Here is a 16145-nt window from a genome sequence, read left to right as displayed (position 1 = left end):
GGGGTCAACGATGGGCCGGAGCAAGTCCGGGAGCCAGTGCTGGAGCCAAAAATGCGTAGGGGAAAGCCAAGGCACGGTGGGGGCAATGAGGGTGGATTTTGCAAGGGATTTGGTGCCAGGACTCCTGCCAGAAGCACGCCAGTCCCAGTGCTATGGCAGGCAGGACAGGGGACACATCCAGGCACAGGGGAAGGTGGGAGCTGGCATGGGCGGCTGGCCGGGAAATTTTGTTCCTGCAAGCAAGGCGGGTGCCAGCCTTGTTACACCATTCCCCGAACTTGTCTCCCTGCCCTGTTGCCATGGGACTCCCTGTGTTGTTCCTGGCACTGGTGCCTCTTGCTCCAGGCAGTTTGGTTGCATCTCCAGGGCCTTCTCCATGCACGCGGTGGAGCTGCTTTCCCAAACTCCCCCTGCAGACCCCCTTGACCCCTCTGGGCTCCAACCCAGTCCAGCTGGACAGCCAGAAAGGTGGGGTTTTGCATGTGAAGGTAATGGAGGTGCAACCAGCTGTAACCACTGTGCATCACCTCCCATGCAGGGAAAGTGTGTGGGAAAGGTCTCAGGGCTGGTGGCTCCAGGGCTGGCAGAAGGATGCACGTCCCTTCGTCACCACGAGCACCATGCCTGGGTGTGATCTGGAGTAAATCCACACTGTTACAGTCAAGATGGGTGCAAGAACAGGGAATAACAGGTAAATGACCACCTGGGGTTGGTTGAACATGCAGCTAACGCTCAGGACCCTCCAAACCAGACATCTCCGAGGTCTCTGCAATGCATCGCCCCTCTGTGTGTGCAAAGCTTGGCTCCTGCCGACACCTGCTGCAGCTTTGCTCAGGCAAATCCTGGTCTGCAAGCTGGCACCCCGAGGAAGGGGTCACCACCACCCTGAAGCCTGGGGTCACCCACGTTAGGCACCTCTATTGGGTGCTGCTCCATTGCCCTCAGCTCCCTCCAGCCTCACAGGAGGAGCAGGGGCAGGTCCAGAGGGTGAATCAGCCCTTCTAAGCATGGGCTCGGTGCCTCCAAATTATGCCGAGGGCAATTAAGTTTATAAGCCAGGTATATCTGAATCTCCCATCTGTGCAATGAAGACCAAACCAGCAGCACTGGTGAGGAGCTGGGAGCTTGCGGCTGGGAAGCGTGGTGATGGCCGTGCAAGCTCCGGTGCACAGAGGACATAGGAGTCGAACACTGCTCAGGCAAGGCACCGCTGGGGTGGGTTTAGCCACCACTTGAGAAACATCATTTCTGGCTCCCCAGTAAATCCCAGGCCTCCTTCTGTGTAAAACAAGCCACGCTGGGAGGTTTCACTGGCAAAGCTGTCGGCCGCAAATTGCTCCCCAGCCAGCTCCCCGCTGTGCAAAGCACCCTTGCCTTTGGGCTGAGCGGTTTGTGGAGCTTCGTGGCACATGGGGAGGTGCAAGTAGAGGCAGGAGGCGTCCAGGTCCCCGGGCTGTCACCCCAGGCTGGGCTGGGCTGCAGCAGGCAGGCAGGAGGAGCAGCTGCCTGCATTAGGCAGAGCCGCAAGAGCCAGCGGGCTGCCTTCTGCAAGGAGGAAGTCAGAAGAAAAGCAGCCTCCACCCAGCACCCAGGCACATCTCAGTGTCCAAATCAAAGGCGTGCGTGGGTGGAGGGATGGTGTGGAGCTCGGCTTGACAGAAGGTCTCTGTCTGTGCAAGAGGAGGGGAGGGAGGAGGCAGCCAGGGAGCCCTGGGCAGCACAAGGAGGTGGCGGCGAGGGAGTCTGGGGGGGATGCTGGTGGCAGCGGGGTTTGGAGCTGGGAGAGGAGAGGCTCCACCTTCACCCTTTCTTGCTCAGCAAACCCTCCCGTAGCACACTGGATTTTAGCAAGATTGCGCTTGTTATGAGAGAGAAGAAAAGCAAAAGCAATTCAAGCATCAGACCTCTGTTCTTCGTGCTGCACACTCCTTCCAGCTTGGGCAGGAGGGGACATGGGGGTCCCACATCCATATCTCCCCCATCGCTCTGCCCTGGGGCAGAGCCAGCCCTAACTGGGCCACAGGTGCCATGGGAAAAACCTTGTCTGCAAACCTGTAATTAAAGACTGGATCGCAAAGCATGTGTGTAAGGGGGCTGAATTAAGGTTGCGCAGGCAACTGTAACTCCGGTATTTCCTAAATTTGAGCATATGAGTCGGCAGCTGGGATGATGTTCTTCTGAACGTGACTATTTGTTGGATTGTTTTTTTCTTAACTGGGAACATAACAGGAAACTCATCTTGAATGTGCAGCGTGCAGATAGCTGTGCCCTGGGGAGGGCCCCGGGAGGCCACTGTGACAGCCTGACAGCAGTAGCATGTTGTCACCCTCTCCAGGGTGACAAGGACAAGAGCAAATTGGAGAACTTAAGTCCCAAGAAATAGGGTCTGGGAAAGCTGGAAGCAGAGAAGAAGTGGGGTTGGGGACTGGGAAAACCTGGCGACCAGCCCCTTGCGAAGTCACCACTCATCCCCTTGTTCCTATTTGAGCATTGCTGTCCTGTGACTCTACCTCTATATGCAGTCTATACATTTCCAGTAATAATATATATTTTCCAAAAGGTATACGTATTCCAATAAATAGCTCTGCCTGCAGAGGAAGGATCTGCTGGTCTCAATGCCATGCTCCAGCCCAGCTTGGCTCTGGAGATGTTAGAGAGGCAGGAGAAAGTCAGAGCATCCATCCCACTCACCTTCCAGCGCTGAGGAAGAGCTGATGCAATGCAAATGGGAAACAGGGAGCTGGTAGGAAATCACTCCCTGTGAAACGCAATCAGGCTATGGGCCTGCAAGTAGAAGTCATGCAGTCTGAGAAGGTAGCAAGCTTCCAAATGGCTTAGTCATGTAATTGCCTGTCGAGAAAATCCAGTGTTGATATATTTAATGATAACAAACAAGCTGGAAAGCTTAATCAGCCTCCTGCTTCAGAGCTCTAATGATTAGAAATCAGGATGAGACATGGTGTGGGGGATGATCCCTAAGAAGGGGCATCTCACAAGCACCCACCAAGGAGGTGGTGTCGTTCCTACCAGTGACAGCATATGGGGACAACGTGCCACCAGTGGACGTGAAATGTCCCCAGGCAGCATTTACCTGCCTCACTGATGAGGCATCAATAGTGGAGGGACCCCTGTGTCCCATCCCCTTACTCCTGGTGGATGTCTATACCCTCCTGGGGCCCACAAAGAAGGAAGGTGGATAGGTGTAAGGATCTAGCTTGGATTTTGGGGTGATCTAGCTAGACCACACATAGGTACAATCCCTTGACTCCCCAGGCTATGGCTGGCCTGGGACACGTTTGGAGGGACAGCCGCTGCAGGTGGGACGCCCTGAGCAGGGCCATGTCTCCGCCACGACTTGGCCAGCACTGGCCAAGAGCAGCCCTGGAGCCTGCCAGTTCCCTTCCAGCTGGGTATCAACCAAGCCCTGCCCAGCAGCCCACGCTCAGCAGGGACACCGCCACCACCTCCCTCTAGGGAAGGAAGTGCCACCACCTGAACTGTCCTGCCTGCAGCTGCTTTGCTAAGCTGTAGAATTTTTTGGATTCCATTGGCTCCAGGGCTGGACTCAACCCAACTGCTGTCCCACCGTAACGCAGCCCTACCTGCCCGCAAGGCTCTCAGGAGGGAACAGTTCTTCATACCCCAAGCACTCATTTATTTTATCCATCAGCATCTATCAATCACAGCTCCTGTTTCCTCTGCAGCTCTGGTGTCTGGGTCCCTACAGGGTTTGGTGGCTAGTTAAAAAGGCTGATGAAAAGGTAGGAACATGGAACAGGGCTCAGCCCCACTCCTTGCTGCCGTGACATGTCTCAGCAGCAAGGTCCAGGGGGAAAACCCATGTGGTTTAAAAAACAAACAAGAATTTCCTTTTCCTGGTTTATAGCTCCTGTCAGTAGTTTGTGCGGCTGCTTTTCTGTAGGTTTCTCAATTACCTTCTCGTTAATAGACTATATCAGTGGGGTGGCAGAGGGGCACTCAAGGATCCTTCCCAATGACACTCAGCCCGGTGTGCTAGTGACCCTGCCAAAAATATTTCTCGCTACTTGGTCCCTGAGGAAAATACCTTCTTGACCCCATAAGAGTGAGAAGAAGTCCTGTGTGTCTCTTCTCATCCTGGATTTAACCCACTCTGGATCCCATAAATCCACCCTGGATTTATCTCCACTTCTCCAGTACCTTTTTTGCTGCCTGCCTCTGGCTGTCTTCTGTGGTGGCTCAGTGAGCCGTGGCAAACTGGAGGGAGGGAGGACAGCAGAGGACATCACCAGGATGTGAAGGAGGGCATTGGCACAGCTGTTTTCTAACCATGGGATGTATGGCATGGCTTTGCCAGCTGCCTTCCTGCACACAGAGAGGAAACAGTGGGATTTGTTGTTAATGACCCTCAAGACATCACCCAGAATTGCTTGGTTGTTGTCCTTGCACCCAGGATCGGGGACTCTCTGTCGGGCTTGATACAACCCTAAGCACAGCCGACAGGTGGGAGTTGCTTAAACACTTTAATTTTATGGGGGTGTGTTTTTGCAAGAAAAAGTGACTTTCCAGCCAAAATGAAACTTTCAGACTTTACTCTTGTCAGGTGGGTCCACAGCCAGAATTTCCTTCAGCTTGCTATAACTGCAACATTTCACTAGCCGCTTTTAGGCACTTGGCTGCTGACTCCTGAAAATGTCTGGGTTGGGTTTCTCAACAGGAGTGTGGAAACCCATAGGTGAAAAGTGTCGGTGAAAACCATGGTTTTATCTGATCATTGAAAGCTGCTGTAGAGACAAAGGGATGTTTCCCATCTAGGTCCGCTGATGATGACAGGTCCAGCTCAGAAAGCATTTACGTGCGTACCCTGCATATGCATGCATGTGGGACTGGGCTCTCACAGGGAAGGTCCCTTGGGGAAGGTCCATGATTTGAGGTCTCTGGTCATCTTTGCAAAGCAGCTGATGGAGCGATGGATGGGTCAGCACGCAGCCTGTGTTCATGAACAAGGACTAAAGCTGCCCAGCTGTGGGGCTGGTCATTACTTTTTGTCTCAAGGCAATGAGGTTTGATGAAACACTGTCCCCATGACAAAGCTGAATGATGTAGTTGGCTCTTAAAGCTTTTTGGTCAAGCTGGCACATTTTGAAAGTATCCTGCATAAAGATGTCAGCAGGTTTTGCCTTGGTTTAGAAAAAATCAAGTAATTCAGTGGATTTTTTTTTTTTTTTCTGGTGGCCAATGAAATTTTGCTGCCCCACTAAAGAACTTGGCACTAGTGGGGGGAGACGCCCTTTCCTCCCATCTGGCTTTTAATTTCAGAGACCAAGTTGTCATTGAAATAAAAGTGCTGGACCTCTCTACACTTCTCCAAGGCTGGGACAGCCAGGTCTGTCTGGGGGCAGCACTGGCGCCACTCATCTGTGATTTCTGGAGTCACTCAATCTATTTTCTTTGCCAGCTGAATCCCCTGTCCTGTGCACGTGCCTCTTCCATCAAGCTGTGAGAAGCTCTGCTCTGAGGAGTATGAATCACAGCAGCGCTTGGTTTATTTGCTCTTAGTTAGAAGGCTCCTTCAAAGAGAAGATACTGTGGTGTTGGGCATCATGCCACCAGGAACAGAGTCTGGGCAGAGCGTGGATGGAGGGTCTGGATTTGGGCATTTGGCTTTGGATGTGTAACTTTGATGTTTAATGAAGACTGCAGTTGACTGAAGCCCCTTCTGTAGTCAATGGAGGGAGAAACGTGCTTCTTGCGAGTCATTCAGCGGTTAGGAGGACATCAATCACCTTCTGGAGGCACTTTTTTGTCTTTGTGGACTGAAGATGAAGCCCGGGATAACCTATGCCAGGACTAGTACAAGGTGAGCCAGGACCAGGGAGCTGGGGCTGCCCTTGATGGCCAACGGTGCAAAAAAGATCAGAAGGATATTTCCACCTCCAGAAGGTTTTTCCCATGCAGACGGAAGTTATTTCACTGCCCGCGCTGCCTCTTCCTCCCACTCTGCCTGCCCTGGCTCCAAAGTCTCTGGAACACCATGTTCTCCCAACGGGAGCCTTTCCATGGATTGCAGCAAGCCGGGAGCTTGGGCAGGGTCTGAAGGGCATGAGAGAAGATGGCAGCAGTGGGAGGCAGAAGTGGCTGTGGGAGGAACGGAGGTGCTGGAGGTGAGACCCAAACGCCGACTCAGTCCCATAGCCACAGAGCTGCATGTCCCCACGTGCCATTTCTCTGCGCCTTTCTTCCTAAACCGAATAAACTAACTGGCATAAGTGGGTTTTAACCACTAATACTTCATCCGCAGGAGGACTCCTTCCCTCCCCCTCTCATTATACTGGTATAAATGTAATTATCCTGGGTATAATTAACACAAACCATGTTTCTAGTGTCAGCAAGCAGCCTGGGTGTGTGTTGCAACCCGCCGCGGCATAGCTGTTATCTCTGGCTTGCAGCAGAGGGTCAGTGCTGCTCAGGGACCTCTGTGCTCCTGCCAGCACAATAGCTCGGGGACAGGCAACCCCACCAACAAGGTGGGGTGCTGAGGTTGCCAGTTTGCAAGCACGGCACCCCAAAAGCTGGCCAGCAGAAGCAGGTAGGAACTTGCCAACCCTCCTTCCCCCAGGCTCCACAGTGAGGACATGGTGTGGGAAAGAGCTCCCGACCTCTCATGCTTTGCAACTCAAATACTTGTCACCCAAAAGTCAACACTGACCTCTTGTATCAGCCCGGGACGTTGAGGAGATGTTGCAGAATTCAACCAAAGGAGAAGGGTGTCTGGACAGATTTATTTGCTCCAGTGCCAAGACAACACAGTTTCACTGTTCACATCTCCGCTACGCCATGAGGTTGGCCTTGCTCACAGTGGTGGTGTTTTGGGGACGTTGCATGGTCCACCATGGCACAGCAGAGCTGGGTTCAGGGCTCTACCAGCTGGAAGGTAGAGAACTGATCTGACCTCACCGCACAAGCGTGCTTCTGATGGACTGACTGTGTCACCGAGGCAGTTTCCTTGTAACAGGGCAGCGCAGCTCAGCAGAATGAGCTGCATCTTCACTAGGGATGCTCGCCAGAAGAACCTGCTGATGTTCCTATTCCAGTGGAGAGCCTGGAGGCAGCCAGGCCTTGCTAACAGGAGCTACTCGTTGCACAGGATCCATGCCACAGCTGTTTGTGGGGTGCTCAGGGCCCTGCAGGGCTGCGTGGCAGAAGGGCAGGGGGGTCCATGCCAAGTGCGACACAGCCATTTGTGCAACATGCTGCTGCGGCAGTCCAGCAGAGCTGAGTTTATCATAGTGGGGTTTTGCCAGGTCAAATAAGCCGCGCCGGCGCTGGCCAAAGAAAGCTTTGGGTGGCTACGCAAAATTTGGCTTAAAAAACAGCCATCAGCAGTGAAAGCCTTTGCTAACTGTTTATCCTGAAGGTCTCCTGTCATGCCCAGCCTGGGGTACTCGGCACCTCCCAAAGCTGCACCCACGAGCTGTATTTCCCCAGGGTTTTGGAGGTTGACCGGGGTGAAGCCCCACTTCCCCGCAAGCCCTGGCTGGCTGGGCTGCACGTTCCGTCGTGGCACGGGCACCTGGAATAGGCAGCGTGGCAGCAGAGACACCCATCACCCCAGCAGCCCTTTGGGGAGAAAATGGATGCAAGCCACGCAGCCAGATCTCAGCTGGATCCGGCCCTGCTTGTGCTTTAATGACTGTGATAAACCGGGCTTGAAGTAACTTCTTGTACCTGAACCCACAACCTACTTGCTTCACCCACGAAAGCTCAGACTTCAGGGAAATCTCTCGCCGAGGTCCATGCGGTCTGCAGGACCCCGTCGGCTGACGAAGCCCTTTGAAACGCTACAGCCGCTGCGCTGGGCTGCTGCTTGTTTGCTCTCTGTGTGCGTGCGAGGGCATGCCCCGAGCCGCTTCCCTGCACGGGCAAGTTTCCTCCCCTTTTTCGTGCGTGGTTCTCTTGCCTGGGTGAGAGGGAGACAAAATATTACAACTAAGCGACAAGTGCAGGTGCTAAATCCCCCCCAAAACATCGGAGCCCAAAGCAGGAGGGTGCACAAAACCAACCGCGGCCGCTCCCAAACGAGCTGCCCCTTTAACATGGAGGTGTTACTGCAGAAACTACTGCTCCCAGAGTACAGCGCTTTGTTTTAATGTCCACACCAAGAGCCTGGCCGGCGCCGGAGCGGCGCATGCTGGGGTGTGTAGTTTCTCCATAGCCCTGGCTTTGTGGGGAAGGGGAGCCGGGGGGAGGGATATGAAGGGAAAACACCCCAAAATTGTGCTTGGCTGCTGGTGCTGGGCTTGTAAAGGCGTGGGGTGAGGAAGAGCCGTTCTCCCAGCCTGCGCTCGGCTGCGCTTCGTGCCTCTGGTGCGGTTCTTCATTGCCTTTGTGCGAGCAGGCCCCGGGGGGATGGCTACTGTTTCGGGCCGGGGGGGGCTGGCGGCTGCCTGGCGGCCTCCCCGCTGCCCAGGGCAGGCCTGGGGGTGCCCAAGGCCGGGAGCCGTGGCGGCGGTGTGTGTGGGGGCTCAACCACAGCGCCGTTAGCCGAGGGAGCGTTGATGGCAGCAGCGTGGGGCTGAGTACGGCCTGCGCCCCACAAGCCCAGCTGGGGAAGGGGCCACGCGGAAAGCCCGAGACCCCTGGGCCCGGGCCTGGCCCCAACCCAGCCCGGGCCTGGCCGGGGAGCGGCGACACCCGCGAGGGGACGCGCAGGAGGGTGCCGGGCACGGCCCGTGTCCCCCCGCGCTGCGCTCCCGGGCCGGCGCGGCGCGGGTTCGGCGGGGGCGGGGGGGGAGAAGGGGCCGCGGGCAGGGCCCGGCCCCTGCCCGGCCCGGCCGGGGGAGCGGCGGCTCGGCGCCGCTTGGAGCGGCCTCGCCTTCCCGGCGTGCAGCGCGGCGCCCGTCCCCGCCGGGCCGCCATGTTGTCGGAGTGAAAGGCAGGGGGAGAGGCAGGCGGCGAGCGGCCTGGGGGGGGGCCGAGATCCGTCTTCATCCTACCGCTCCGCCCGTGAGTATCGGCACCGGACCGGGCCCCCGGCGCGCCGCGCACCTCAGCGGAGCCGCCGGTGGGGCCATATTGGTGGGGGGGGCCGGGCGGAGCGGCGCCAGGCCGCCCCGAAGGCGAGCGGCGGCGGGGCGCTGCGCCCGGCTCTCCCGCCCGGCTCCTTGTAGGCGCTCGGGGGCCGGGGCCTGGCCCCTATTGTTACCGGGGAGGAGGGGGGGGCTCGGCGGACCCCCGCCTCCCGTGAGCGGCTCCTCGGCCGCTCGCCGCCGCGCCCCGGCCGGCAGGGAAGGGGGTGTTATTGTTGGGGGGGGGGGGAGGCCGCGGGCCCATCCCGGCCGGGCGGCGCCGGCGCCCCCCGCCTGCCTCTCCCCGGGCCCGGGCCGCCGCGGGGGGCCCCCCCCAGGGCTCCCCTTTCTCCCCGGGGGGGGCCCAGCCCGACCCGCCAGGGAGGGCCGAGGCCCCGCTTTGTTGCCCCGGGGGGCCCGGCCCGGCGCTGGCCCGCGTTGGTGTGGGGGGGTGGTTGGGTCCCCGTCCCCCCCCCCCGGCCTTGGGGGAGGGGGGGGTCTTCGGCGGGGCTGGGGGGGGGGCCGGTGTCCCTGGCAGAGGAGAGGGACGGTGCCTCGCAAGTGGGAGGGAAGGAAAACGCAGACAATACTTTTTGATGTGCTGTGTGACCCTGGGGTTTTTGTGTTTGTGTGGTTTTCTTCCTTGTTTTTATCTCGTTTTCGGGTAATAACGGCGTTTGGCCCTTTTTAATTGCACGCTTGTAATTTGAAGAGTCTGCCTCTTGCCTCAACCTGAGAAATACTCTGAAATTTTTTTTTTTTGGTCAGTGTTTAATAACTTTGTTCTGAGCAGAGATTTTATTAGACAGATCATGAGTAAGGAATTTCCTTTATTAAGAGCGAGGGAGGTGGGGTAAGGGGTAGAATTTATCTTACGATGTTTTAACTCTGGTTTAAGCAACTCGGTGATCAATTTACCCGCTTCCTGCTGCGTCTCCCCAGGTTTTCAGGAAAACACAAGGTTTAACGTTAAAAGTTCTTGTAGGCCACACAGCTTGTGAACAATGGCTGTGCTTTAATTTCCAGTCTAACTTTCAAAACCAAAATCCAAACCCAACCCAAACTCTCTTCTAGTTCGTGATTGAACTTTTTCAAACGCGGATCTCACGCTGCCTTAATTTTTTAATACGATCTGTTATTTTTAGAGGAATATTGAATAAGACCGGTGAAGCTCTGAACGCGTAGCTGTGCGCTATGCGGATTAAAGCCACTTTATTCAGCGTCGTTGCCACTTCTGCTTAAAACTTGCTTGGGGATGTCTCCAAAGTTTTTGTTGCTTGTGGGGCCTCCCATAATCTAAAGTATTTTGCTTGTAATGATAACACAGAGCAATTTATTTACATGCTATGTTTTTATCAAGGGAAGAGGAAAATTGTCTGCTTTGAGTGCTTTGTAGCCATGTAGAAGCCTTTGTTTGTAAATACGTAACTCCTCCCAGCAAATGGTTTACCTAGAAAAAGTTTATTATGTATTTTTACGAAGAGTTTGGGAATGAAAAGGGTCCTAGTAGCCATTAGCAGCGGCGAGTCTTGCAGCTGCCAGTTAGCTCGTGAATGTGCGTTGTGTAGGTGACTTAACATATTTCTGATGCTCTGTGTGCTTTGAATGACAGGATTCAGCTGTCCGCTACATTTAACACGGCATTTCTATAAAAACACGTCTTGGAACTACACTTGAACTACCCAGAATGCTCTTTTCCCCTTTGCTCCCTTTCAAAATGTCGCCTTTGCCAAGTTTTTTTCTTGTGTTTGGAGCTGCCTCGTCTGTATTAGACGAAAGAGGAAGCGTCTGGGAGCAGGAGGCACTTGTGCACATCTTCATAATACCTTTGCTGAGATTTTCTAGAGTTTCAAAAAAACCCCCAGTTTTTACAGTAACGCAATTATTAACGGTCTGCGTGCAAATTAAACTAGAAATGAATTTGTGCTGGTGAGCAGAGGGGCCTTGCAGTCCACTGCCTTTTGAGGGAGGGAAGTAAGGTTGTGGCTGCGCAGACTTCCACTGGCAACTTTGTACCTTGTGGTATTTCCACTGGAAACAGGGCTTGTCACAATATATAGATACTTGAAACTTTTTGTGGATTCATAGTATCTCTCTCATTTTTTTAAAGACTACGCCAAGATTACTTGTAACCTGCTTTCACAGAGGCTGCTCAGATTTCATTGTCTGCCCTTAATATATAACCCAACTTGGTGATATGTGAATTTCTTACCAGTAATTACTTCTTTTTTTTTTTTCTTATTGCATAGAGGAGCTTTATTGCTTCATTTCATGTTACTGAAGGGTTTTGATAATGTTTATTAAAGGGAAGCTAATGGGAAAATGCCATGAAATTGCAGTATTGGATTCTTAAAAATCAGTGAAGATTTAGTAATATCTGGTGTTGTCACAGTGTTTTATGAAGTATTTGGGGAAGGTAGTGATTTCCAGACTTTTTGAAAGACAGAGGAGCTAGTTCTGTTGAATGTTACTGGTATTTAAGTTGTGAAGGTTTTTGAATATATAAAAAGCCTTGCAGAGTTGCTTCTTTATGTGGCCATGGAGGCTGTGTGTGTGTGTCAACAAATGCATGTTGTAGGTGCAGTTAAAAAAAAATCTTGTCTCTGCAGTTCTTATAGTCATTTTCTTCTGAATATTAACACTGTTCTCAATTAGTGGGACAAACTTGACTAAGTTTGATGAAAGCTGGGATTTGGATTTTTTTTGTGTCAAGTTTCTCTCTCCACTGTTAGAAGATTGTTCTTGGAAGTTGCTTGTAGTAGTTGACTGTAGTTCAAAACTACTATGATGAGCATAGAGGAAACACAGCCGCCTTTCAGGCCGTTGGAGCTGCTGTCAGGATCAGGGCCAAGGTTTACAGCCACCAAGGTACAAGAGTAAAAGCATTCTCGTGCTGGTATGCAGCTGTGGTGGGAGTCCATAAGGGCTGCCCCCCCCCCCCCAGTTTCATCCTTGTAACTCTCTGTGGTATTTGTGGGGTTGCATTTAGGTAACTGAAGTCATAAACTAGCAATCTTTCTAAAAAATAATAATTCTGACTATACCATGCCTTTGAAAACAAATTCAATTTGTGTGTGCGCTCTGCATTGGCTGAGATTACATAATGGGGGAAAACACTTTTCTATTCACATGTGTAATGTCTTTATTGCTCTCGGGATCAGCTGATAATGTTGTCTTAAAATAACAAACTTGTGTGTTTTTGTGCTGCTGGGATGCTATCAAAATATTTGGGGGGATAGTAAATTATTGAGTTGCTGTCAGCCTAGTCTGCCAGTTGTCCTGCACGCGGATGATTTTGGGTGTGTGCAAAGCATTTGGGATATTTTCAGTGTTGGATGGTTTCCACGACTCATCCAGCTTTCCCCTGGTGCCATCGACAGCGGGACCGGCACTGCTGGCTGCTCTGGCTCTGGAAGGTTCTGCCGAGATCCCAGGCACCGAGAGGTTAGCTGCTCTTTTCTCCAGGGAATTTCGTACAAAACGTGCCAGTGCGTTTTACCATCTCATGACCGAAGCCAGCTTCTGAGTTTGCAGGAAGAGTGCGCATTGTGTTTGGGACTTAATTAACTGTATAAGCAGAAATCCAGTATGTTAAGTTTGCATTTGAAAAAAAAAAAACCTGTTGCCTTGATGTTTTGCATGACTGAGTGAACACATCGTGATACAGTGGGACTTGTGTATTGATTGAAGATCTGCCTCGCAATTTGTCAGGTGTAAACAGCACGGCAGGCACTGATGGTGTAATTTGCGTTCCACCGCGTTTTTCGGGGGCTTTTTTCTAGCAATTTTCTGTGGCAGCACTCCAGTTGGTATTTTGTCCATCGCATAAATTGGCATTCTGATTTCAGTGTAATGGGCACCTTACATGAATCATGCGTATACTGATAACACTTTGCAGCACAAAATGTGGGATTTTTGGCTAGCGTGCATTTTTATGTGATATTTTAGTTGCTAGGTTAATGGAGCAAATAACTGTGTTAAAAGGCGTCAGATTTGGCATCATGATGTTTCCCTGCCAGTGTCAAGATGGGTGTGTTATTTAACACGTAAAGCTGAAGCTGCGAGGATTTCATGTTTTCCTTCTCTCTTTCTCGCCGTCTCTCCCCCCTTCCCCTCACCCCCCCGTAGGTGTTGGTGGAATGAGCGTTGCGTGTGTTTTGAAGAGAAAAGCAGTACTCTGGCAGGACTCGTTCAGCCCCCACCTGAAACAGCACGCTCAAGATACAGCTAATCCCAACATGCCTGTTGTATTGACATCTGGAACAGGGTCCCAGGCTCAGCAACAGCCAGCTGCAAATCAGGCGCTTGCAGCAGGGACACACTCCAGTCCTGTTCCTGGATCCATAGGAGTTGCAGGCCGCTCCCAGGACGACGCTATGGTGGATTACTTCTTCCAGAGGCAGCATGGTGAGCAGCTTGGGGGAGGAGGAAGTGGTGGAGGCGGCTATAATAACAGCAAACATCGCTGGCCTACTGGGGATAACATTCATGCAGAACATCAGGTAAAAAAAAAAAAAGTTCAATGTTTCCAAACTCAACACCTGAACGCATCGGGCTTATGATAGATGCTTTTAATGACACTTTTTAAAGCTTAAGCTGGTTACTGTGTGGTTGGATAATGGCAACAGTTGTACTTTTTGTTTTCTCTTTTCAGGATTGCCGTGCCTTGGTAGCTATAAGCTGAAACGTTTCTGCTCTTGAGGGTGTTGAAATCGCAATCCACTCTCTGTGACAGTCAAATGCATGTTTGCAAAGTTTATCATTCCCTTTATTGATTTTTTTTTTTTTTTTTGGATGTGTGAACCACCATAGCAGTGAGTGCTGCTGCTTTTCAAATCTGTTGCTGTAGTTAAATAATTCTTATGTAATGGTATTACAAAACTGCCAATGCATGTAGGTTGGGCTTTTACCATTCCCAATATTGAAAAACACAGTTCTGGAAGTTGCTGGTAATGTGTTTTCCTGGGTTTCTTTGCTTGTTTGTTTGGGGGTTTTGGGTTTGGGTTTTTCTGGTTATAATTGGGAGGGGAAGGTGCTATTAACGTGCTTAGCTGAACTGAGAAGAGAACAGCCTTAAGAATGTCATGGAACAGTGCTTTTAGAAACACAGCTAACTTCTTACATCGACGTAACATTTCTAAAAGGGTAGTGGGCCAAAATGTGTCTCTGTAGTAGTGTTTACTAGAAGTCTTTTCAGTAGTTGCATTGTCAGATGTGCTGCAAGTTAAATGGGTGTATGACTCACTCTAGCTTTCTGTCTGTGACCTCTAAGTAACTCGTCAAAGGAGGAGATGTGCTTCCTCTTCTAAAGGAGCAGAACTTAAGTGTAAGCACATTTTAAAAACGAATGATTCCCACAAATACTGTCAGAGCAGCAGACACAAAGCTTTTGCAACCTTTATGAATATCTTCTGCCTCTAGTTTTTCAAATAAAAGCGAACAAGCCCTTGTTCCTCTGCTGTGCTTCCCCAGGGGATGTGTTGCCATCGGGACCATTTAAAAGCAAACATTGCAGTGAATTTTGCAACCTCACTGAAGTCAGTGTGTACATCACCAAAGAAGTAAACCCAAGTGTCCTGTCAATTTGTTCTGGAAGAAAAATGGCATAAAATACTGCAATATGAACTAAGCAGCCAGAAGAATATTGTAGTTATTCCCTTATGTGGAAACATAGTATTTAGTTAAGTATTAACTATTCAGTTAACTGTAAAGGAAATAACTGCATTGAAATGAGATGTAATTTTTCTGTTAAGTATCCAAGTTTTCAGTCATGAAATGTAAAACTTGTTTCAAGAGACATCGATGGAAGAGATCTTAATGTGCTTATAAGTTGTGTAAGAAACAGTAAGAAAAAATTTCTTACTGAAAGGCTGCAACTTTTAAGTTTTTCAAATAAAAACTATCATGCAGTCTGGTGTGGAGGTGTTTGGGCAGGGACTGCTTTTGTTTGGACATTTTGTGGAAAGATGACTTAATGAATTGAAATGAACATCATGAAATTCTCAATCCTCTTTTCCTCCAGCTCACACTTTCATTGCTCTTTCTCTGAAAATCCATAAAAACAAAGACAACAAAACTCACTGGAGATGGGGGGATGGGGACGGGACACCCAAACCTTGTGGTCATTAAAAATTGCGCTGGTATTTGAACTTTTTGTACTGCATTCTTTAATAACCAGAAGACTTAAACTTTCACTCGAACAGAAGAATCCTACCTGTTACTGAGACTTGCCCTCATGTCAGTAGATGTGTTGCTCTTCCTCAGCTTGATTTTTCTTCAGTAACTTCTTGAATGAAATTATATTAATGAATGTACCACTTAATGAAGACAAAAACCTCATTAGCTTACACTAGTTTAAATGAACTTTTAAAAAATAACGCATGTATTCTTTGGAGGCACAAAACTTCTGAGAAGGCTGTATGGACAAAATATGCCTGCAGGCTTAAGCTCACAAGGTTCTGTGTGATGCTTTCACCTTTTTTCCCCCATGTGTTCTGTGATCTGAAGCTCGAGAAATACCCACTATAATACAATTAACATTGGGACCTTATCTGTTCTACTTCCTGGTGGTTTTTGCATTGGCTGTGATGTATTTGTCACATAGTCCTGATGCGTTGTACTCAGTATGCATCCTTAAACCAATCTTTGTGTTTAATTTCTTCGAAGTCAACTCTGAGATGGGGCAGTAACCCTTTTCTCATGTGTCTTATTTGATACCATATATTCCAGTGATTGCTGGGCAGTTTTATCTGTGTGTTTATAGCTTCAGCCTTTCTTGAGTGCCTGTTTTTCCATGGTTCTCTGTTTGCCTTGGGGGTTTTACTCATGGGAAGCAGAATGCAGGATATATGTAATCCTAATACTGCCATTCCTTTTGACTTTTTGGCCACCTCTGCATCTGCTTCTTAAATTATAAATTCCTTGGAGCAAGAACTAGTCTTATGCATGCAAAATAATTTAATTCAGTTTGGGCTTAGCAGGGGTAAAATTGAATTTGTCCTGCAAGAATAGAAGTGGAAGGAAGTGCTGGGACATGCAGAGAGGTGGGGAATCATTACGGATTTCTGCTGAGTCTCAGTTTCCTATGGATACACTTGT

General features: G+C 50.6%; 1 protein-coding gene across 10 annotated transcripts in view; it reads left to right on the top strand.

Moving 5' to 3' along the window:
• Nucleotides 1-8835: 8835 nt before the first annotated feature.
• PUM1 (pumilio RNA binding family member 1) overlaps nucleotides 8836-16145 on the top strand; it is a 77923-nt gene continuing 70613 nt past the window's right edge. For 8 of the 10 annotated variants that reach the window (XR_008238825.1, XM_052811859.1, XM_052811850.1 and 5 more), the window contains exons 1-2: nucleotides 8836-8985; nucleotides 13176-13549. Coding sequence is in view for 9 of the 10 variants with exons in the window: in XM_052811859.1 (XP_052667819.1) it covers nucleotides 13187-13549 (363 nt within the window). In the remaining variant the exon portion in view is untranslated. Of the gene's footprint in view, nucleotides 8986-13175; nucleotides 13550-16145 lie in introns of those variants that run through there. The other 2 variants (XM_052811856.1, XM_052811855.1) reach the window with 1 other exon arrangement.

This window comes from Harpia harpyja, chromosome 16 (genome assembly GCF_026419915.1).
Source record: "Harpia harpyja isolate bHarHar1 chromosome 16, bHarHar1 primary haplotype, whole genome shotgun sequence".
Classification (NCBI taxonomy): Eukaryota; Metazoa; Chordata; class Aves; order Accipitriformes; family Accipitridae; genus Harpia; species Harpia harpyja.
Note: the sequence above shows the minus strand (reverse complement) of the source record. Positions and strands in the feature narration are given on the sequence as shown.